The sequence below is a fragment of the Heterocephalus glaber genome, unplaced genomic scaffold, assembly GCF_053883595.1.
Source record: "Heterocephalus glaber isolate CG9 unplaced genomic scaffold, H.glaber_assembly_v1.0 deba00001608, whole genome shotgun sequence".
Lineage (NCBI taxonomy): Eukaryota > Metazoa > Chordata > Mammalia > Rodentia > Bathyergidae > Heterocephalus > Heterocephalus glaber.
The window spans coordinates 8,549,317-8,573,532 of NW_028258379.1; the positions used below are offsets into that span (position 1 = coordinate 8,549,317).

Consider the following 24,216-nt stretch of genomic DNA (forward strand, 5'->3'; position numbering starts at 1 on the left):
GACTGTTCCTTTCAAAATGTAAACTACCACATGATACTGCTTCAGTAACCATTCTGAAACTGGGGTATAGAAAACCACAGACTCCAGACTGAAAGGTTTAGGGCTCTATGGAACCCCTGACTAGTTGGGATAAAAATGGGCACTACGCCCTGGAGCCTGCTAGACCCTTAAGCAAGTACTGCCTCTTAAGGCTGACAGTGGCAAGAGTATCTTATTCTTAGACCCATCATTCAGAAGCTGCCAAGGTGCATGGTCAGAGGAGAGAGAACCTGGGAGTTCAGTTCTCTACTTCGCTCCCAGTGACACCACTAAGAGGAGCAGTTAATAACTTGCAGCACTCAGATGTGGCAGTGGTCATCCCTTGTGCCTCCTTTCCCTGCTGCAGTATTATTTTATTCCAAAAGGTAGTTGGATATGGTGGTCCATACCTATAAATGCAGCATTTGGGAGGTGGCTAAAGCAGGACTGCTGACAATTTGAGGCCAGCCTGAACTACACAGTGAGACCCTGTTCAAACACAAACAACCCCAAAAGACTGTAGGACACTGCCAACTACAAATACATAAGCAGTTTGCTTAAACTTGAAGGATGGCCACAATCTGGGCATATACCTACATGTATTATATATGTAATATATATTTTTAATAGTGAAAACCCTCTTGATTACTACTTTTGGGATATACTAATAGTACTTTAAGCCAGTGGAATTCAGAGACATAATTCATCAGGGACACAGGTCCATGTGCAATAAAAGAAGTGCTATGGCAACACACCTGGTCAAGGTGGTGCTGCACAGTGCACTCAACCATGCATTGCTAAGAAGGTAAGATACTGAATAGATACTATAGCACTGAAAATATCACCTAAAATCATGTAATATCAAGAATCCATTAGGTAAATTCACTCAAGGTTCTGGACTTGGTAGCCACCCCTAAATAGTCTCCAGTACTGTGTTCTTGAAAACTAGTTTGCTCAGATGGCTCTTAAGGAGGTAGATTAATTTCACTGAGAATAACCAATTAAAAAGTTAAATTCTCTAGAGAAGCAGATCATCTATGGAGGTGATGAGGGTAGAGGGCAGATCTGGAAGGTGACCCTTTCCCTCAGTTCACTGTGGGCCAAAGGAACTTGGGAACAAATTCTCACACCCTTGCAGAAGGCAGCTGGAGTCCAATTAAACAGTGAAGATATGGCTGAGTCTTCCCTTGACCAAATATAAGAGGCTGGGCCAGTATGCTGGGAGACATTAAAAAAAAATGTGTTGGACATGGAACCTGCTCTCAGAACTCATGCAAGAAGGGGTAAGAATTAAGTCTGTAGTAATAACTACATTTCAGGGCAGGGGTATGTACTTTAGGAGATAAAGTTGGGGCTGGAAGTATAGCTCAGCAATGCCCTGAGCTCCTTCCCCAGTGCTGCAAAACAAAAACAGGTAATAGTGTCTCAAAGCCTAACGGCTATGCCTATAATGTTAGGTGAAAAGGGATGATTTTATTACCTGAAAGATTTCTTTCAGTCCTACTCTGGTATATCAGTGTTTTAAGTTCATGGCCAAGAGGATGGGGTACAAGGGGCTTTCTGTTGAGTTTTATAGTGGAAAATCATTGTTTTTTACCTTGGCACGTTCTCTTTGTCCAGGTAGGACAATTCTCAAAGTAGCAGCTCAGGACTTTTCTGAAGTTCTGTCTACCTTGCTCTTCCAGGGTTACTGTCAGCATTGGATCTTGTTGAGGTCAATCCTCACTTGGCCACTTCAGAAGAAGCAAAGGCTACCGCTAGCCTTGCAGTGGATGTGATTGCTTCAAGTTTTGGTCAGACAAGGGAAGGAGGACACATTGTCTATGACCAACTTCCTAATCCCAGTTCACCAGATGAATCAGAAAATGAAGAACGTGTGAGAATTTAGGAAATATTGTATGCTGGAATGTTTCCCAATGGGCATTCGCATTGTGAGGCATTCTGAGGGGGACAGATATATGGCTGTCTGGGTCAGTACTGCCTTAATGAGAACATCTGTGCATTCTCACAACTTAGTTTCCCCTCCCCACTTTGGTGACCAACAGTACTACTGTAAATGCATTTTGGTTTTTTGCAGTTCACAAGGTATTATGTAAATCTGAAGAAATCATAAACATTTATTACCTTGGTATATCATACTGGTCTTGTCGTTCTTCCTTCACATTTACACGGTTCTGTTTGGCCCCCCTCTTCCCAAGTCTGGCTACACAGTGCATCCTTGAACTGTCAGCCCACAGCAGCAACATGCTTGTTCCACATCCTCCCTAACACCATTCATCCACAGGGTCAAGGTTCTGGTCCACAAAGCCCTTCCTAGAGGAAGTTCAATGCTTGCGAAAGAACTTGTAATAAACCAGGCCTCCCAGGATGACGAGCTCCAGTAAGATGACAATGGAAAGCAGCAGCTTGTTGGTTGTCACTCTACACAGACAAGCAGAAAAAGTAGTAGTTTACATAACCATATTTCGTGCTGTTCTTAATACTTTGGGGTTTGACGGAAGGGCAATGATGGATCAGACTATGAGGCAGTCTGAGATTTTTTTTTTGTTCAATTACAGCTCCGAAAAAGTGCTCTTACTGTTCTTTGGCTGGTAAGTGACAACTCCTAATGTTATTTAGTTGTCACTGACATAACACATCTACCTCATAGAAAAGTGGAAAACGGGTACAAAGCATCAAAATGGTTTGATTCTAAAATATCTTCAAATCATTATTTGAAACAACAAATATAAATCATTAGCCATGTAGAGCCACATCAGCTACACACTGAACTGTGAATGTAGGTTGGAAAAAGGGTGTGGGACAGACTCTCTAGTGTCAAGTCCAGCCCTTGGATGGGTCCTGTTTTTTAGAACTAAAAGCCTAGGTATTGTCTTCCAAACTCTTGTAAATTTCTTCCTAAATTTTTTCTTTGCTCTACTCTCCTATCCAGTTATCTGTACTATTTTTTGTTTATTGGTGCATTTTAGATAAATACATAACTTTCATTATAGGGAATTTGTACCTGTACATGATACATCTTTTTTTCCTATTCTCCTCCCTTCAAGCCCTCTTCCCCTCCTTATTTACAAAAGCTTTGTTTCCTTTTCCTTCTTTTTCTTGGCCTTTCCTTCCTTTCCCCCTCCCTTGTTCCCCTTCTCATTCGAACATTTTCTTCCCATTTCCAAATATCTATTAAATACACTTTGGTCCTTATTTACACTTTTGGTTTCTCATGCCAGAGAAACAATGTGGTACTTATACATGTGTGTCTGATTTATTTCACTTAAGAGTATGGTCTCAAGGTGCATCCATTTAGCTAGAAATGTCTCAAGCCTATCCTTTATGGCAGAGCAGTACTTCACTGTATAAAAAACCCATATATTTATCCATCCATCAGTTGATGAGCATTTGGGCTGTTTCCAAGATTTAGCTATTACAAACTGTACCGCTATAAGCATGGGTATGATTACCGCTATAATCACTGTGGTATGATGCTTTTAATTCTTTTGGGACGATATCAAAGGGATTAGCTGAGTCAAATGGAACTTCCAGTTTAGTTTTTTGAGGACTCTCCATCCACAGATGTCTATGGCAGTTGCACCATTGTGCACTAACACCAACAGTGGAGAAGGTTTCCTTTTTCCCCACAGCCCTGCCAGCATGTTATTAGTTGATTTCTTGATAATAGTCATTCTTTTTGGAGATGGAATCTCAGTGTTGCTTTAATTTGCATCTCTGGAATGACCAGTGATGTTAAACATTTTTTCATATATTTGCTGTTTCTACTTTATCTGAGAAGTGTCTATTCATTTCAGACACCCATTTTTGGACTGGGTCTTTAAATTTGGGAGGTCTGATTTTTTTAAGTTTTTTTTTTGGTACCGGGGATTGAACTCGGGTCCTTGCGCTTGTGCAGCAGGCGGCGAAACCAGAGCTAAATCCCCAGCCCCTAAAAGTTTTTTATACATTCTAGATATTAGTCCTTTGTCTGAGGAATAGCTGGCAAAAATTTTTTGCCCACTGTGAGTTACATTGGATTCTTTTTCTGTGAGAAAGAATCCATTACATTGGATTCTTTTTCTGTGAGAAAGTATTTTTTAATAAGATTTAATAAGTATTTTTTAATCTCAGTTGTTAGTTCTTTGTGATGTTTCCTATGTACTCTAGGATTTGTTAATGAATTTTTTGCCTACACCAAAGTCTTTAAGAGTTCTAGCTATTCTATCTTCCAGCAGATTTAGTGTTTCTATTTTAATATTTAGATCTTTGATCCATTTTTAGTTTAGTGCATGGTGAAAGATATGAGTCTTTCAGCATGTGGAAAGCCAGTTTTCCCAGCACCATATATTAAAGAGGTTATCTTTCATCTAGTGAAGGTGTTTGGCTCCTTTGTCAAAGATAAGGTGACTGAGTATATTTGGAGTTGTTTCTGCATCTTCTCATCTGTTCCACTGATCCTCTGCTCTGTTTTTTGGGCTAGTACCATGCTACTTGTATTACAATAGCTTTGCAGTGTAATTTCAAGTCAGGGATTGTGATGCCCCCTGCCTTGACTTTGCTGCCCAGGATTGCTTTTGCTATTCTAGGTCTCTGGTTCCAAATGAATTTTAGGATTGTTTTCTCTAATTTTGTAAGATACGCTATTGGTATTTTGATCATGATTGCATTAAATCTGTATAACAATTTTGGAAGTATGGCCATTTTCACTAGATTGGTCCTTCCTGCCAAAGAACAAGGGATATTGTTCCTTTTTCTAACATCCTCTTCTATCTTCTTTTTCAGAGTACTGTAGTTTTCAATGTAAAGGTCCAATAGATTCCTAAGTATTTCGTTTTTTTGGATGCTATTGTGAAAGGTGTCATTTCCCTAACTTCTCTCTCAGTGAGTTTGTGTACAGGAATGCTACTGATTTCTGAGTGTTGACTTTGTATCCAGCTACACTACTGAATTTGGTTATTTGGTGGAGTATATGGGGTCTTCTATGTAGAGTACCATGTCATCTGCAAATAATGGTAATTTAACTTTTTTCCTTTCCTATCCTTATTCCTTTTATTTCTCTTGTCTAATTACTCTGGCTCATGTCTCCAGAAATATATTGAACAGGAGTGGTGACGGGACATCCTTGTCTTGTTCCTGATTTTAGAGTGAAAGCTTTCAGTTTTTGTCCATTTAGTATAAAGTTGGCTGTTAGTCTGTCATAGATGGCTTTTATCAGATTGAGATAAAAACCATCTATTCCAATTTTTTGTAAGGTTTTTATTATATATGGGTGTTGGGCTTTGTCAGATGCTTTTTCTGCATCTATTGAGATGATTCTATGGTTTCTGTCCTTGGCTCTGTTAATATGGTGTATTACATTTATTGATTTGCATATGCTGAATCATCCCCGCAACTCTGGGATGAATCCTACTTGGTCATGGTGTATAATCCTCTTGCTGATTTGCTGCATTCTGTTTGCCAGTATCTTATCTGATAGATTTTGTTTTGTTTTTTGTTTTTTTGGTACCAGGAATCGAACTCGGGACCTTTGCTTGCCAGGCAGGCACTGGAACCACTGAGCTAAATCCCCAGCCCTTGCCAGTATCTTATTGAGGATTTTTGTGTCTATGTTCATTAGGGAGACTGGCCTGTAGTTCTCTTTTTTGGTTAGATCCTTCCCTGGTTTTGGTATCAGGGTAATGCTTTCTTCCAGGAATGACTTCGGGAGTATTGCTTCCCTTTCAATTTCATTAAAGAGTTTGAGAAGTAGGAGTACTGGGTCTTCTCTAAATTTCTTGTAGAATTTAGACAATCTGTCAGGGCCTGGGCTTTTCTTTGTAGGTAGGTTTTTAATTACATCTTCAATTTCAATGACTGATATTGGTTTATTCATAATTTTTATATATTCTTGATTCAGCTTTGGTAATTCATATATATCTAGGAATCTGTCCATTTCTTCTGTGCTTTCCATCTTACTAGAATACAGGTTCTCGAAGTAGATGTTGATGATCTGTATTTCTGCAGGACCTGTTGTGATTTCACCCTTTTCATTCATTAATTGTATGGATTTGAGTCTTTTCTAGTTATGTGTATTATTTAAAAAATTTACTGTTTATAGAATAAAAACCCAATCTCTGGTTCTCATATTCATTCTGGGTTTCTCCCTGTTCCACGAGGAATTAACTACTACTTAGGAAAACTACCCCTCCTGCTAATTACATGAATGGGTTACAGTTTTGTTTCATGTTACATGTGCCCAAGCTCATGCATACTACCTAACCTACTCCCAATTTCAACTCAGTGAAAATACCTCAGGTTTTTTTTTTTTTTTAAAGTCTGCTTGCTAGAAGAAAGGATATCCAAAAAAGGCCCTGACTGCCACGAAGGGTAAGCACAGCCAAAAACATGCACTAAGTAACAGTAGTGAAAACTGCTATATAATTAAGTTTTAAAGTATTTCAAGGAATATGAAACTTTATTATTCTCATGTGTCTTCTCTAAGGAATCCAAGCTGAGATTAAATGTCCTTTCAGTGGACAAATTTCCCACTGCTTCAAGTTAGTAGTACGTAATTTTAACAAAGGATTTTATCCTGGGATATTTCACTATACAAAATTATATTCCTTTATTTCTGCTTATCTGCTGGGTAAAACAGAGTATAGGACTATGTGGTTTCCCTTACTGAGATGATTTATTAGGAACTTTGTAAGTCACTGTTTTAAGTTTTCTTGGTTGAAAGATATTAAGAGTTAAGAGAAATTAATTTTGTAGCTGTATTTTTAAAACTTACTTTCTGGACATTGAACGGAGAATCTTTCGACTTTTGCTCAAGTTTTCACTTGTGTTTACCAGCTGAAAAGAGAAAATTTCAGTTATTTCTCCCTTTTCTAAAGTACATACTGTCATATAATTTTTCATTTGTTTTGTTTTTGGTACCAGGGATCGAACCTGGGACCTTGTGCTTGCAAGGCAAGCGGTGGAACCACTGAGCTAAATCCCCAGCCATCTAAAGTACATACAGTATAGACCTTGAACATCCTCAAACAGTGGGCATTAAGCTGGAGAATATATTAAAAATGTCAACAAATCAAACCAATTTAAATGATGGCCTCTGAGTACAGGTAGAAGGACCTAGAAAGGACAAAATGCTTTGGTACTCATCAAGGCCTGGGGATCATCAGTTCTCCAGGCTGCTGTGGAGGTAGACTTCTGGCTGAGACTAGCTACTCAGAAGAGGAAGGTTTCTCATGTACTCAACCAGTGACCATGAAGCAACATAAGATCTGAATTTCATCATCCGAATTCCAGGACAGCCTCCTGAGTTGGAATTTGTTTCTGTAGGCTAGTGGGTTACCACTTTAGGGATCTAGTTACGTTTTTCTATCTTCACCTGCTGTGGCATTACCTGCAAGTGCATTGTGAAAGGACAAATTAGCCCACATGCACCTTTCCCTTTTGATTGTCTATTACTAATCTAGGAGGCTCTTTCAACAGATGCCACTTGGCTGTCTGTTCCCATTCTGCTGTGTCATGTAAACTCATCTCTCAGCTTCTTGGCTCATTCTATGGCTTGTAAATTCAACCCATCCGTCTGATGTGTTAAAAAATCTAAAGTCACATAATTTGTTAATAAGTGTCATTTTCCATAGCTGGCCATGAATTCAGCACTTGTGAATTTTCACTGAAATGGGAAGTGTCATTCTGACTTATTTTAAAAATGAAGAATTGTAGCTATTAAAATATGTAAGAGGGCCGAGGATTTAGTTCAGTGGTTCCGCCGCCTGCCTGGCAAGCGCAAGGTCCCGAGTTTGATCCCTGGTACCAAAAACAAACAAACAAACAAAAATATGTTAGAAAATCTCAAATCCTCATAGTGAGCAAGTATTTTCCTGTCTCAATCTTGATCCCAGTATGTGTTTTAATTTGGATTTGCATCATGCTCCTAAGAATACAGCATTCCAGCTGGGGTGTAGCTCAGTGGTAGAGCACTTGTCTAGCATATGTGAAGTTCTGGGTTCAATTCTCAGCACCCAACAAATATACATTCCACTGACAATTTGCACTATTTTGAAAATTCCTATGGATATTAACTCATTTATAGAAAGGAAGGAATGAATTATTTTTCAGAGCTTGGTGAAATAACAGATTAGAGATCTCCCAATATAATCATTTGGTCTCTATATTTCTTGTCACAATGATCCAATTATTTTGGGTAACAGTAAAGAGTCATAGTATGGGACTAAGACTTAAACATCTACAAATTATCAGAGATACTTTTGTTTTGTTTTGTTTTGCTGTACTGAGGATTGAAACACAGGGTCTGAGCTATGTCCTCAACCACCTTTTTTTATTTAGAGACAGTCTCACTAAATCACTAAGGCTGGCCTTTATCATCTGTATTTCTATCTGCATTCTGGTCTTCTGACCTCTGACCAGAAGCTCGCATCAAGCTCAATTTACAGAATTCTAGGGCTTCTCTTGCCTGGCATCTCCAAACCTTTCCAAACTCCTCCCACAAACCAGTTCCAAAGGCTTCTAAACCATATAGTCAGGTATAGTCATAGCAATGACCCCACTGCCTCAGCCTCCCAGAGGGGTGAGATTATAGATGTACACCCCACTCTCACCTCTGGAGGTATTATTTTTGACATGTGAAAAACAGCCTTGGTTCTAAATGACAGCATCTTAAAAGTAGACACTGTTTTCATAACAATATTCCACTAGATATAAAAAATCTCAGGTTGATAGCTTTGAATTATTATGTGTCTTTTGACATATCTCTTGCCAAAGTGAAAGAATACAGGAATTAACAAGGATGGATGATTGTAATCTTATAAATGCAAAAATCAGGTTCTTTCAGTCTTTAAGTCAAATTTTTTTTCCAATGACACCTAAATCTTAGGGGTGAAATTATTTTAAAGGGAGATTTCTTTCCACCAAGAAAACTAAACACTGAGAAACGCATTAAGAACCTAAAAAATGGTTATTCCTCTGAATTCAGAGGCAGTAGCTTCCGGCCTTATTTAGGGGGCCTGTGGGTATAGCCCACCTACTTTCCCCATTTCTTGCTCCTTCCCTGTCTGCCCAGGCTTACTCTGCTCTTGGTGCGTTCCAGCTGGTCTCGCTGTTCCCCCAGCTCTTCTATAATTTCTGAGCCAATCTGGTCAGTCTCTGTGGCAATCCGATGAGACCGCTCAATACTCTGGGTGGTCCTGTTGAGGCTTTCAGTGCCTTGCAGAAGCAGTGCCCTCTGAGACTGTAGCCGATTCTGACAAGCGCATGGAAGGGAAATGTTAGACTTCGTCTACTGTAAGTTCTTTGCCATTGTGTTCCTCATGACTCTCCTTGTTTAAAAAAGCAAACAGTGAGCAACAGTTTTCAATACTATGGTCCCTAAGGATCTGAAAGGGATTGGTTCTAGAAGGACCCTTGTGGATACCAATATCCATGGATGCTCAACTCCCTTAAAATGGTGTGGTATTTGCATATAACCTATGCACTTCTTCCCATATGCTTTATTTTTTTTTGCCATGTTGGAAATCAAACCCAGGGCCTCATACATGCTCTACCACTAAGCTACATCCACAGCCCTCCCATATTTGTCTCTAGCTTACTTATAATACCTAATACAATGTAAGTGCTATGTAAATAGTTGTTATACTGTATTGTTAGGGAATAATGACAAGAAAAGTCTATACATGAGTACAGATGTGGGGTTGTTTTGTTCCAAGGTTGGTTGACAGTACAGATGCAAAACCTACAGCTCTAGAGGGCCAACTGTACTTTTAAGACAGAACAAAACATGCCAATGAACTGTAAGATCTTGTTCAAGGTCACAGACTGAAGCTGAACCTGGAGTCCCATCAATAGGATCCCAGCATCTGCCACTTCACTGACTGTTATACCTAAGTGAGTCAAACGGAGATTTAAAAAAACACACATTTCCCCCATGTTTATGGTGAATGTGAATTGGTCTGCATGCCTCCTGGACTAGCAGCTTCAGAGGAAGCAGCCCAGGTTGGGAGGTGCACAAGCTACCTGAGAATGCAGATAACTGCTACAGGCAAAGTAGCTCACCTCTGCAGCTCCAGGAAAAGACTCACTGAGGATTCTCAATTGACTAGTGCTAAGGACTGACAGACCACAAATAAGCTATTCTTTTTCAGCACATAGAGAAATCATTTAGAAATCTGAGACACGATCACATTCTGGAAAAAAACATGGCTACACTCCTGGTGAGCTCCCAAAAGAATTTCACCCCCGGCCACACACACACACTCTGAAGCTTCCACACTGTTGATTTGCTCTCAGGGAAGTTAATAACTTCAGTAAGTTTCTCCAATTGATCTAATTGTCTAAATCCCCACTGAAGTTTTTATTCTACCTATAACTGTAAGTACAGACAGCAGGAAAACAAAAGTAGTCTTTGTCAGGTCAGAATTAACTACCATGTACAAAAGTGGGCACAACTCTAAATTCTAAGCTATTCTAAGCACACACAATCAAAATGGGGCCCAGCTCACAGAGGCTTATTTACAAAGCAGGTGACTAATGGCAGCAGGACATCAAGAAGCCACAAGATGTAACAGGATGCATTTTCATTTAATAAATGGCACACAAAGCCAGGCATGGTGGCGCACGCCTGTGATCCCAGCACTTGGGAGGACAGCCTGGGCTACACAGTGAGTTCAGGGCCAGCCTGAACTACAAAATGGACCCTGCCTCTAAATAAATATAAATAAAGAAATAAATAAATAGCACACGGACCAGTAGATGAGGAAACTACTGAATGAGGTTCAAACAAACCCAGTTATGTTAGCTCAAAAGAAGTAAACAAAAAGACTTTTAAAAAATAAATATGCTCAGAATTTCAAATGATTAGGCTAAAGAAAGAGCAGGAAAAGACAACGGCATCACATAAATCCACCTCAAACAGACCTGGAACAATAATTCTACTGAAGGTGGAGCATGACACCTATTAATTCTACTGAAGGTGGAGCATGACACCTAAAGTATGACTCATGGAGCCAGGCAAGATGGTGTGGGTAAGGTGGTTTGTCAAGCTCTCAGGACATCTGCTTGAACCCAGCAGTTTGGGGCCAGCCTGGACAGCATACTGAGACCCTGTCTCAAAGAAAAACAAACACAAAAAACTCTGAAACTAATAATGTTTTTGTTTTTTTTTTGTACTGGGGATCGAACTTGGGTACTTGCGCTTGTGCAGCAGGTGGCAAAACCACTGAGCTAAGTCCTCGGCCCTAATGTTTTTTTTTAATCTCAAATCTTTCCTAACTGCTCAGGCTGGTCTTCAACTCTTGCTCCTCTTGCCTCAGCTTCCTGATTAGCTTAAGATTACAGGCATATACCACTGCATCAGCAGAAACTAATCATTTTCTTCTCTCTTTTGGTCAAGTCACTTTTACAGCTCCTACCAAACAAACTATCTGCCTTTTTCCAGTCTCCTTGTGAGATTCTGATTTGTGACAATCTCCTGTGTCTGTCTGGGTTTTACATCAGGCTCAAATGTGTCTGACATCAGCAATATCAAGCATGCATCATTCTGAGTGTCTCAAACTACAGTTAGGATGCAACATTAAACAGGATTTGTTTAAACTTTTACTACTACTAATGCCATTCTACTAAGTCCAGTCTACGCTGGTGGCAGGCCCCCTTCTATTTCTCTTACACATGACTTTGGCAGGCAGTTTTTACTGTGTACCATATTTCTGGATATAATCCAAATGCAGCACATTCAATTTAATCTTTGAATTTCTTTGGTGGTACTGGGGAATTAAGGGGGGCACTCTTACCACTTGAGCTATATCCAAAGCCATTGATTGATTGATTGATTGATTCATTCATTATTTATGGACAGGTTTATTTTTGCTGGGAGCACTCCACTGTAGATCACTATGGCCAGGCCTAACTCACCTCCTCCTGCGGATGAGGCAGGGCCCCATGTGGAACGAGGAACACGCATCTTGTTTGCTTCCTCCTGTGGATGAGGCAGGGCCTCTTGGGAGAACAGGGGACAAGAGGGCATGGCAGAGCAAGGCCTGGCTGAGAAGAGGACTATCTTCCTACTCGCCCATTCGCCAGAGAAACATCAAGTATTATCTCCTGCAGACCCTAGCTGCTCTCCCTGTTCCAATCAGCCAGCCCCTTTTACCCCCCCCTGCACTTCCCATATTGCTATCACTATAAATAAACACATGGCCATCTGCTTGGTGGTCTTCTCCTCCTGTCAGGAGTTAGAGCCCCACCTGCCCACACCTATATCTTATTATATCTCTTTGTCTGTCTTAATCTCTCACTGTCCTTTCTCACTCCGTGAACCCTTCAGCCACATGGGCTGCGGCATATTCTGGCTTACATCTTTTTATTTTTTGAGACAGGGTCTAAGTTGTCTAGGCTGGCATCATCCCTCCTGACTCAGCCTCCTGAGTAGATGGTATTATAGGGGTGATGTTTTATTTTATTCCTTTAATTATCCGACTTCTCTAGATGGTTCCAGAATATGAGTTTTTAACTAGCCAAATTTTGTAAATCTGAATCCTGAAGGCTAGAGTCAACCTGGCTCATTTTCCATTATAACAGAATATGGTGGCAGAAGGCCCTTTCTTGAAAAGCACCCTGCATTTCTCCTGTATCAGTTACCAGGCTGTCTTGACATTGAGGTAAAGAAAAACTTGGAATAATTTTGTAATAATACTGATAAATTGAAAACCTCAAATTTTGAGGGCATCCTTGAAAAACTAATTCTAAAATTTATATGAAAAAATAAAAACTCAAGAAGAAATTAGATCAACAGGTCAGAATACAAGTCCAGATAAGAACAGCTAACATACATTGCTAGACACACAAAGAAATATAAATAAGCATATGATCCAGAAGGACATGCATTAAAAAGAGCAGGTACCAGAGGGGTGAGAAGGGGAACTGGGTACACGAAAGAGGACAAGGGTAGGACAGAACCCCAAAAATTCAGTATGCACTGATGTGAACTATATACAAAATGTTTAATCTTTTTTTTTTTTTCCAGTACCAGGGATTAAACTCAGGACCTTGGGCTTTGCCAGGCAGGTGCGGCGCCACTGGGCTACATCCCCAGCCCAAAATGTTTAATTCTTATACTGCCGGCTGTTAGGAAAAGAAAAGGCGTACACTTACCATATGCTCATTCTCCACAACATATGTGTCATACTTCATGTCTCCTCGGCCCCCAGGTATGGCTGTCAAAGGTGTGGCTCTCACCTCCCGATGCAGTTTGGCAAGGTCCTTCCGGTAGTTTCGCAGCTTAGACATCATGGGGTTACGGAAAGACAGGGGTGCATACCGTAGTTCCTCCTCCATCTCTGCCAGCTGTGAAGACAGAAAGTAATAAGTAGGTGGCTTGTTCTTCCCTGCTCACCTGGGGATATACCTAGTTTGGACTCATCAAACTGGGCTACCCTAATTAACACTCAGCCATATGCTCCGTGAGGCAACTGCCATGTTCTCACCAAGTGCATGCATGGTGTCTTAGCAAGCATGGAGCAGGCATCAAAAAATACAGATGTGTGAATGAAAAAACTAACAGAAGCTCCTTATAGCTACAGAATAAAACATTTATATGAACATTCTACCATTTAATATCCATAACAAGTACAACAGGAAATACTTTCTCCATTTACATATGACTTAAATCTTGGGATTATATCATAAGAATAATCAAGGGTTCAAAATCTTCAAATTAACTTCAATGTACCAAGTTTGTAGCCTGCTATGGTTACACACTGCTGTCAAGAAACACACTGAAGTCTATTGTACTAAAAATGATTGGGGTCTGGCACCAGGGTTCCTCTTTTTCTCCTTCTCCTTCTGAAAATTGTATTTGCCTCCATGTCAGAGATGATGCACCCAGAGCAGCCTTTTTTTTTCCAGTACCAGGGATCAAACTCAGGACCTTGTGCCTGCCAGGCAGGTGGGGCGCTACTAAGCTACATCCCTGGCCCAGAGCAGCCTGCTTTAGGGAATCAGACTTCCATTATTCTGGGATGAGTAAAATGAAAAGACCTAGACATGTCATAAGAGGCCCTAAATTAATTTTAATCTTCCTGGGATGGCCAAAGTAGACTGCTAATGTTGATAATTCAGAAAAAGAAATTATCTGAACAAATACCAAACAGGCTGGTAGTGGCTAGATTTTTAAAATGCTATCATGATATCAACTGAGAGAGGACTGGTTACATAACCCACGCATGGATACATCCAGCTGTATGCAGGTATTAAGAAAACTGTCTATGGGGCTACACAGTGAGTCCAAGGCCAGTCTGAGCTACATAGGCGAGACCATGTCTCAAAAAAAAAAGTCTGGTACACTTATTACAAAAGAGATAGTTTCCAAAGTCGAGGGGCCTTGTTCTCCTTAAAAATAATAGATACAGAATACAGAAAAAGATACAGATAAGCTTAACTTTTCAGAATTTCACTGGGATAATGGTGAGACTGATCGTCAACAAAGAAGGAATTCCTCTTGTCTAAAAGGAATTTTTCTCTAATTTGCTCTGTGGTACCAAAAACTAGGGGCAATTATTTCTGCAGAGAATTACCAGGGACCTGGATTTTAGCTGCAATCTACATGGGTCTGCTGAAGCCAGAGCATGAGACAGAACTAGAAGGAGTCTGGCTTTCAAAAGGTTAGAGCCAAAACAATTTGTAAAACAAAATCCACAGGTAAAAGAGAAGCAAGCCATTCTTAAACTGCTCACCAGCCAGGACTGACTTCTCACAGACTTTGGGTTCCCATGGGACAATTCACCCTGTTCTTATACATCTTGCCCAAGAAGCCAAGTCCAGTCACTTCACTATCTCGTAAGATAGGAACATGGTTAGAACTACCTCTGAGCTACATTTTCTGTGACAGGAAGTTTAATAAAAGAACAGTAACCTATCTTCACGGCCAGTACTAACAAAGACCACTTGGGTAAAGGTGTGAAAAAATGTCCTTATTACATCAAGAATATATTACAGGCACACAAGCTTAAATATCACATGGTTTCTCTTATATGAGAAACTCAAAATATAAATAAGGACCAAGATAAAAGATAGATAATAAGAAACAGAGAGCTAGATATTGAACAAAAGGGAAGAAGACCAAGAGATGGAGGGTGGTGGAGAGGGGAGGGGAAAGGGATTGAAAAAAACATTAAGACGTATTACGTACATGTACCAACTCCCCATGAGGAATATAATCATTATGTACTGCAAACATGTACCAATAACAATAAAAGTTTACAAAGAAAGAATACATATTTCATCTAGCCCTACCCATTTGTTTCTGTCAAAATTCAACACCCACCCCTAACAGCTAACCTCATTTAGTAAGAAATAGTCAAAAAAAAATCTGGATCAACGGTCAGAAACAGTTAATTTGTGACGAGGTCACAGCATTTCTTCTGGAAAGACCATCACCAAGCAGAAGAAATAAGGATGTGATCCCTGTTCTTACCGTTTCATTTGCTTCCTGCTGCTTTTCACCAAAATCTCTGATCAACTTCTTCTTCTCCTCTACAAAAAATAGACAAATTTCACTCATTACTGCTTCCATACATTTGTAGACACCATTCCCTCTGTCTAGGATAACACTCCTCCTTGGCAGTGACAGTAAAAATCCCTAAAAGGCACCTGGAAATGCACAGGGCTTTGCTATCACAATGACTGTGGAGAAGCGCATTATTGCATACTGGCACCTAGGACCCATCGAACAAGCATACTCAAGCTCAGAACAGTCCTGTGCAGCAATTATTCGTTTCCAAAGCCAATAATATCCCAACTAAAAAACACTACAGGTCTAACTTAATCATTCTTAACCTTTTCTCATACCTCATCCTGATGGACCAGCCAGGCATTCTTGCATCAGTAAGGACGTTTACCAGTACTGATTCCCTGAAATCTGTTCACATTTTCGCCCCCATGGTGAGTCATTTCTATATTAACCCTCAATCACTGCCTTCTGCTAAACAAACTCAAAATCCACCTCCTCTGCTTGCTGGCACGGTGCCAGTCTCTCCCTGGTGGGGGTGGGGGTGATGATTTGCACACTATTAGACTCATTCTCCTTTCAGTTCTCTTTTAGCCCTTCCCATGCCATTTTGGTACTGTCTTTAATGCCTAAAAATTACTAATCTCCTCTTTTAACAATATAGGACAGGGTTCAGCCTCAAAGCAATAACATCTAACCAGAGAAGTAATATTTTGCCTTCACTGTATTTTTTTCTCATCATTTGGAATACAGTTTTCTATTTAAAATATGGTATCAAATTTCCAAGTAACTTTATATATTAGGTAAATGTGTTTTACGTGAATAAATTGATATAGAGAAATGATTAACAGTTAAAATGGCACTGAATGTGGCAAAAGTTATGAAGGTATTTTGAATGCTGTCACCTGGTAAACATCTGTATGAGACCCAATTATTTCCCTTTTAAGTATCTTCCCCAAAGAATTAAAGACATCCTATTTTAGTGATACATAAATACTCATGTTTGTATTAGCATAATTCACAATAGCTAAATCTTGGAAGTGGCCTATATGCCCATCAATGGATGAATGAATAAAAAAAAATGTATTTTATACACAATGGAGTACTACTCTATTATAAAGAAGGATAAACTTCAGTTATGTGTAGGAAAATGGGTGCACCTTAGGATTGTAATGTGAAGTGAAATAAATCAGACATCCAAGCTTATATGTCACATGGTTTCTCTTAGATGAGAAACCAAATATAAATAAAGAGCAAAATAAAAGACTGATAACAAGGGGAAAAACACATCTGTGTTAGGAGAGAGCCCTGCTTAGGCAGACACCTCTTTGAGATCTGACCTCCTTCCTCAGCTATAACCAATAGCTGCCTCAGATAAATAGCAGTAGGAAGCAGATCACCCCTTCATATCTATCAAGCAGAAATCAGCCCCATTTATGAGGAGCTTAATACACACACACACACACACACACACACACACAAACACACACTCAAATGAATGGTATCCCTGGAAATCTACACATAATCTACTTCTCAGCACAAAGTTACCATTGCTTACAATGTTTCTTGAACTCTCATCTTTGGTAATTACTTTCACAGTCTGGGGAGACAGTCTTTCATCTGTTTTTATTTTTAATTTTGGCAAAGAACATATAAAATTTACCATTTTTGCTATTTTAAAGAATACAGTTCAGTGGCATTAAGTACATGCACACTGCTATGAAATCATCACCAGGATTCATTTTCAGAAGTTGTTCATTTAAAACTGAAACCCCACAGCCACTAAACACCATAACCCATTCTATGAATTTTACTACTCTAGGTACACCATATAAGTAAGATCACATATTTATTCTGTGTTTGGCTGATTTCATTTTGCATGTCTTCAAGGTTCATCCATGCTGTAGCACAAATAGGAACAGGGACTTTCAAAGCTATGTGTTTTTCATTCAATGTGATGCCTAATTGTAAGCCAGTGCTTCTATCTACTGAGGGAAGAGCAATCTTTTCCGATGCCAAAGAAAACAGATAAGGTGGGCTTATGGAAAGATGGCATGTGGGGATTCTATATGCTGTCCTGATATTTTTTTTGTTTTGTTTTTGTGGTCCTGGGAAATGAACCCAGGACCTTATATGTGCTAGGCAAGTGCTCTACCACTGAGCTGCATCCTAAGCTCTCCTAAGATATTTGTGGATCATTTTGTCTACCCTGATTTTCATGTTAAGCCCCAACTTTTGAACCTAACCCCATGTAGGATGCAACGTTAACTAAATGTTTATATGGATTCACTGTTAATCACAACAGCATTTAATATGTCAGTTGTCTACTGCTTTTCACGTGGTCACAATCATTTTGGATGTGTTTATTCTATGGTCTCAACTAGAGATCAAGCCCTTCTACTTTGTCCACAACTTCTAGATTTTTACAACTCTTACAAATGTTACAACTACTTCTATAGAGCTGTATCATAATTTTATAATAAGTTGTCACAAAAGTCCTCAGTGTCCTCATCCCTGTGAAAAAATGGTGCATCTCCAAACTCGCACACACCCACTCCTGATCCATGCCAGTCAGTATGAAGCAGCGCTGTACAACTGTATGAATTCCCTTCCTAGCTCACATTTTTCTACAACTTAGTTCTAAGATCTCCTCTTTCATTCTCCCTTTGTTAAAAGTATGAAGAAGCTGCATTCTCAATAGGCAAATTCTAGAATGACTCTAGGACAGCAACTATATCTTTCACTGACTTCCCCACATAATTATTTTATTCTGTCTTTTGGGGGTTGGAATATTCTACGTTTTACCTGATCTCTCTCTCTCACACACACACACACACACACACACACACACACACACATCCTTCTATGGGTACTCTACAGCTTATATACTTTTAAAAGAAATATGCTTTCTTTGAAAATAATCTGAAAATGTTCACATTTATGAAATCCTTTTGTTAAGGGAAATGTAAAATGACTGCAGGCACTAGCACCATCCCAAGATAAGGAAATGCCCGCAGCATTTCTTAACTGCAATCCCCCCCCAGTTGAATTGGGCCAGATGTCCAAACTAAAATAACAATTACCATCCCTTGCTAGCAAAAATACGCATAGACCGAAGCCTTCTGTAAATCACATTGATAGAGAAAAGTTTTAAGTAGCTTAGTAGACTGAATATGAAGGTAATTGCAGAAGCAAAGTAAGTAATGTATTCCTTTAAGATTTGCTTTTCCTGTAACTCTTGATGTTTAAGGTGTTAACCAGTAATTTAATTATACATAACATTTTAACCTAAAAAAGTTGCAAATGCCTAAGTGAATTTACAATGTATATGTGCTTATTTTGTGTGTGTGACTTGTAGGTAGGAACCGGAATTGTATTTACACATCAAAGACCACTAGGGATGAGATAATGACTAACAAAAAGTATAAAGAGAAGAGACTGACAAAAGAGGGGGGGGAACCTCTGACCAGACCAGTTTCTGGCAGTCCCGCCAGCTTGCAAGTAAACTTTTATTTTTTTACCCAAACTCTGTGTCTCGGAGTATTTCTCTCCAAGATTTCCAGAACACTTTATGGACTTCTAAGATTTAAATCGAAAAGCAGCCTTTGAAATCATTCCTTCTCATGATAAAGCCAGGAAGGCAAATATTTATCAAGCTTCCAAAGAGGCTGATCTAGTGGCCTGGGGTGGTGGCACAGGACTGTAATCCCAGCACTTGGGAGGCTGAGGCAGGAGGATTGTCACAAGTTCAAGGCTAGCCTGACCTATACAGGAAGACCCCAACTCAAAAAACCAAAACAAACAAACAAAAAAACAAAGAAGCTGACCTTTATTCAACTGAAAGGGATCAATACCTGCCTCTAGACTTGGAAACCAAGGAACATTAGAGATGGAAGGAACCATGAAGATCATCTAGTTCAGTGACGGCAAACCTTTCAGAGCTTTCAATGATACAAACAGCCTGTTTCATACATTCACCACCACTGATCTAGTCAAACCTCATTTTGCTGCTATAGAAACTAGAGCCCAGAGAAGCTCAGTGCCTCCCCCAAGGCCACACCAGGAGTAAATGTATGGCAATGCTGGTCATAGGATGCAAGCCTCCTGACTCTCAATGCTTCTGTGCATCATAAAACACAACACAGGGGGCCGGGGATTTAGCTCAGTGGTTCCACTGCCGGCCTCGCAAGCTAAGGACCCGAGTTTGATCCCCAGTACCAAAAAAAAAAACCACAACAGAGGGAAGTTTCTGCACTCCTAGCATGTAGCCTTTAGCAACTGGTAAATATGTTTTTTTAGAATTAATGCTACAATCAACACAAAATAACAGTGCTGTCTAGGGTGGAACAGGCATCAGAAACAAGAATGAAGCACTCCAGAACCACCATCCCCAAGCAGAAGCCTGCCCAAACCTCTCATGTTGAGGGGACTCACCAAGACTGCCTCCTTTGGTAATCTGAGTGGATGGTGATGGCACAATCTCCCAAGTATGAAATAAAATGGAAACAGCCAGCTCTGAAACACAGAGCTAGAGAAAGCCTACCTCAACATTCCACCTGGGCTGGGCACTCAATTGCTTTTGGGGGTTTGAATTACCAGCCTAAGAATGAATCCTCTGGCTGGGCCCATGAGCACTGTATTGTACTAACTACAGTTAGACCAGGATCTTAAAGATGTGGTTCATTTAATTTTGGCGCCCCACTGTGGGCATTCCTGTAACCAGCAGCCTCACTTTTCAGATTAACAACTTGATCTCAGCACACTAGTTAAAACCATCAGATCCCTCTAAAAACCATTTCCTCAACTGTAAATAGGGAATATAATAGTACTAGTTATAATAGTAAGGTTTTAATAACCAGGAGCTACGATTATTTTTTATTTTTAAGTGATGCTGGGGTGGAACCCAGGGTCTTCTGCTTCTGCTTGGCAAGTCTTCTACCACCAAGCTTTATCCTCAGCCCCCTACCACTGTTTTCAAAACCAAATCCTTAGGAAGACCCAGGAACAAAAACAAAATTAAAAGATTATAAACAAGAACTGGAATAATTAAAATTCTACAGTCTGCTGCATACAGTACTGCACAGTGATGATTTTTTTCTGGCTCACAAAATAAGGTGATCTTATGTAGAGATACTGAGATTTAAGTGAATTAAAATGGAAATTTTTCAATAATTTTATCACATACCATATTCTGATATACTGAGAAACATCCTCCAGTACTATAAAACCAAAACTACAAATCATGACTATGGGCACTTAACATTAGTTAGATTAAGCAATTAAAACACTGAGGTATCTGCAGAAACCTCTTCAAATGGTGCAAAACAATGATCAGAAATTATGTCTCAAGGGGCCAGGGATTTAGCTCAGTGGTTCCACCTCTTGTGTTGCATGCACAAGGTCCCAAGTTCGATCCCCAGTACCCACCCCCGAAAGAAAGAAAGAAAGAAAGAAAGAAAGAAAGAAAGAAAGAAAGAAAGAAAATATGGTGTATGTGCTTAATATAATATTCAGTAGATTAATAATTACAGTATATTGTAATGGACTATCACTGCTAAAAAACTTCCTAAAATAGGACACTTTGTTATTCCTCAAAGGCAGAAACTGAATGTAGACTGTACTTTTGAGAAATAAATATCTTTTGTTTTTATTGCTTTAATAGATATATAAATTTTAAGAGTACTAAAAATGTAGCCAGGCATGGTGGTGGATGCCTGTAATCCCTGAACTCTGGGAAGCTGAGGCAGGAGGACAGCAAGTTTGAGCCCAGCCTGGGTAACTCAGTGACTTAGCATGAGACTGTCTCACAATAAAAAAATTTAAAAAGGACTGGGGATGTTGGCTCACTGCCAAGGCCCTAGTTCAATCCCCAGTGCCTCAAAACAATAACAAAAAACCAAGCTGCTTGTCAAAAGTTTCTTATTCTACAGGTCTGGGGTCTGAGAATCTGCATTTCTTACAAATTCCCAGGTGGTAAGGGCACTGCTGGTTTATGGACCACATTTTGAAACCACTGTTCTAGTGAAAAGAAGACAAATAATATGAATATCAGAAACATGTAAACTGTTTAATAGGTTAGAAAATAAGTGCCCTGAGGAAAAAAAAGTAAAATAAGGTAAGAGTAGTTTTTTAGGGAAATGGGAAGAAAATGTTTAAATGAGAAGGAGAATGAGAGGAGGGAGGAGGAAAGGAAAGAAGGGACAAGAAAAAAAGAGAAAATCTTACTTTTCAATTAAATAAAATATCAAATTTTCCATGGACTAATAATGTTGGCTAATAGCTCTTACTATCGTCAGGCAGTATTGTAATTTTTTTTTTTTTTTGAGACAAGGTCTCACTCTAATTCAGGCTGGGCTCGAACTCGCGCTGCCTACCACACTCGGCTTGGCAGTATTCTAAGGGCTTTCCATATATTTACTAATTTATTTCTCACAGAAACCCTATAAAGTTAGATGGTATGATTTTTTTCACATTTTGCAGGAGAAACTAGTTTGGTTAAAACAACTTACAAACGATTACAGTGCTGTGGACTCATGTATTTATTTCATTTGGTTAAGAAATTACATAGTTTACCTATCTTAAATCTTCATTCATATTTCTTCTTATTAAAAAAAAAAAGGTAACTGACAGGGTCACACAACTACCAAGAAGTGGACTTAACCCAATCAGCCTGGCTCTAGCATTCTTACTTTTAAGTACAGTATTACTATAGTGCCTCTCAATTCATATTAATATGTTCTTCATAAACGTTATTTTTAATGGAAGAGGAACCATCTTATGAGGCTAGCATTGACATACACCATAATCTCTATTCTACAGGTACCTGTGATGTTCTCATCCAAAACCCAAACAAGTCTGCTTCTCTCTTTTTGTGGCGATAACTGAGCTACATCTCCAACCCTTTTTATTTTTTTAAACAGGGTCTCACTAAGTTGCCCAGGTTTGTATTTCTTATTTAAGTTCACTGTTCACTCAATTGACCAAGTGAGAAAATGCAGAAATTATTTCCTCCTCATGCCTCATATCCAGTCTGGTTAATTTCTGCTTCAGAATCACTTCCAAAGACTCATTCTTTAGATTTCCATGTTACTTGAGTGACTGCCACCAAGGCTCCCAACACAGCCCCCTACAGCCACTATCATATCCTCTATCTGGCCATCAGAGCCCTCTTATAATTAAAGTCCATATTAATCAGCTGCTTGAATTTCTTTACTGATCCTCCTTGTCAAGTCCAAATGTCTTAATGTGACATTTAGGGTCCTCCACAATCTGGCTGTTTCACTTTCCCACATACAGGCTACGTTCCACAGTTGGGAATTTTCAGTTTCTTGTTCCTTCCTTGCCTCTTCCCATTTCCCCTCTATCTAGCAAACTCCTATTCAACCAGCCTCTAAAGCCATGATTCTTGTTCGGCTGGTGTAATCCCAGCACTGGGGAAGCTGAAGCTAAGAGGACTGTTACGAGTTTGAGGCCAGCCTGTGGTACACAATGATTTCAAGACCAGCCTGGACTACACAGCGAGACCCTGTCTCGACAAACAAATAGCTATGATTCTTTTTTTTTTTTTTACTACAAATCCTTTCTTCAACTGGTGAAAACTATGAATCTCTCTTGAAAACAATAAGTACGACAAAACACAGATCTCTAAAAGAAACCCATTCTACTGAAATACAGTACAGCAAATTTAAAAATTCCTATGCTCTTCCTGCCACGGGGGTGTAGAGGGGAGGCGAGGAAAAGAGTACATAGGGGGCCCGGGCGGATCCCAGGGAGAAGACAACCTGACGTGCATCCTACAGCCCGTCCCCAGTTCACCCTAAGTGGCAGCAAGGAAAACCTTGGCGCCAGGACCCTGCCAGTCCTCGCGGGCGCATCTGAGGATGAGCAGCAGGGAACAGGGAATGGAGGCTCTCGCTCTCAAATGCACAGTGTCGAGTTCCCCACCGCCGGTCCCGCCCCCGCCTCACCGGTCCCGGCGGTCCCCAGCAGCCGCTCGGGCACCCCCAGTAGGTCTTCATGGAGGCCGCGGAAGATCTCGTGCAGCTTCTCAAAATGCTCCGAGGAGGCGGCGGAGGCGGCCATGGCGCAGCCGTCGAGAATGTGGGCGCTGGACCCCTTCCTCGGCCAGCGGTCACCCGCCCAGGCCCGAAGCCATCACGGCTACTGCCGCGCCGCCCTCGCCCCGAACGAGGCGCTTCCGGGGTCGCGGCGGGGTCCTCGGAGCGGAACGTACACCCGCCAGTCGGTTCCTGTGGGAGCGCCGGGCGCGGAAGCCTGACGGGAAACTGTGTGGGCCATGCTGCCCGGGCAGCGCCGAAGCGGGGGCTGCGCCGCGCCCGGGCAAGCGGCAGTGCGCGGCCTGGAGATGTCGGGCCCAGGGTAGGGAAGGCGCCGCCGTGGACTGTCCGAGGGGACCCGCGAGACGGGCAGCTTGTCCGCTACCTCCGGGACCCGCCGGCCGGCGAGGGGCGGGCTGTGCAGTGCATGCCGGGGCTTGTAGTCAGGCGAGGACTCCCCAACGCGAGCTGGGCCAGGTAGGCTGTGTGGGGTGTCACGTGTGCCCAGACGTCATCTTCGCTGGCTTGGATTTTTTCTGGCTGGGCTTCCTCAGCTGTCATCCTAACCGTTCGTCTTCAGCTCTGAATGATGGACGGACCGGGCTCCCGCCTACCCTCAGGCTGCTGCACAGAGCACTTTTACTGGGGAGGTCAAGG

The 24,216-nt window shown here is 40.7% G+C and overlaps 2 protein-coding genes across 2 annotated transcripts in view; one reads left to right on the forward strand and one right to left on the reverse strand.

Moving 5' to 3' along the window:
* The window catches only part of Arg2 (arginase 2), a 31,260-nt gene extending 29,106 nt beyond the window's left edge, over positions 1-2,154 (forward strand). The window contains exon 8 of the mRNA XM_004837347.4: positions 1,704-2,154. Within this exon, the coding sequence (XP_004837404.1) occupies positions 1,704-1,906 (203 nt within the window). The 3' untranslated portion in view covers positions 1,907-2,154. The remainder of the gene's footprint in view (positions 1-1,703) is intronic.
* Vti1b (vesicle transport through interaction with t-SNAREs 1B) lies at positions 2,107-23,965 on the reverse strand. Its single transcript, XM_004837348.4, has 6 exons — positions 23,470-23,965; positions 15,470-15,528; positions 13,150-13,341; positions 9,074-9,247; positions 6,770-6,831; positions 2,107-2,439 (listed from the first exon to the last, which is right to left on the reverse strand). The coding sequence occupies exons 1-6, from the start codon at positions 23,582-23,584 to the stop codon at positions 2,343-2,345; spliced, it is 699 nt and encodes a 232-aa protein (XP_004837405.1). The 5' UTR covers positions 23,585-23,965; the 3' UTR covers positions 2,107-2,342.
* Between the last annotated feature and the right edge of the window lie 251 nt (positions 23,966-24,216).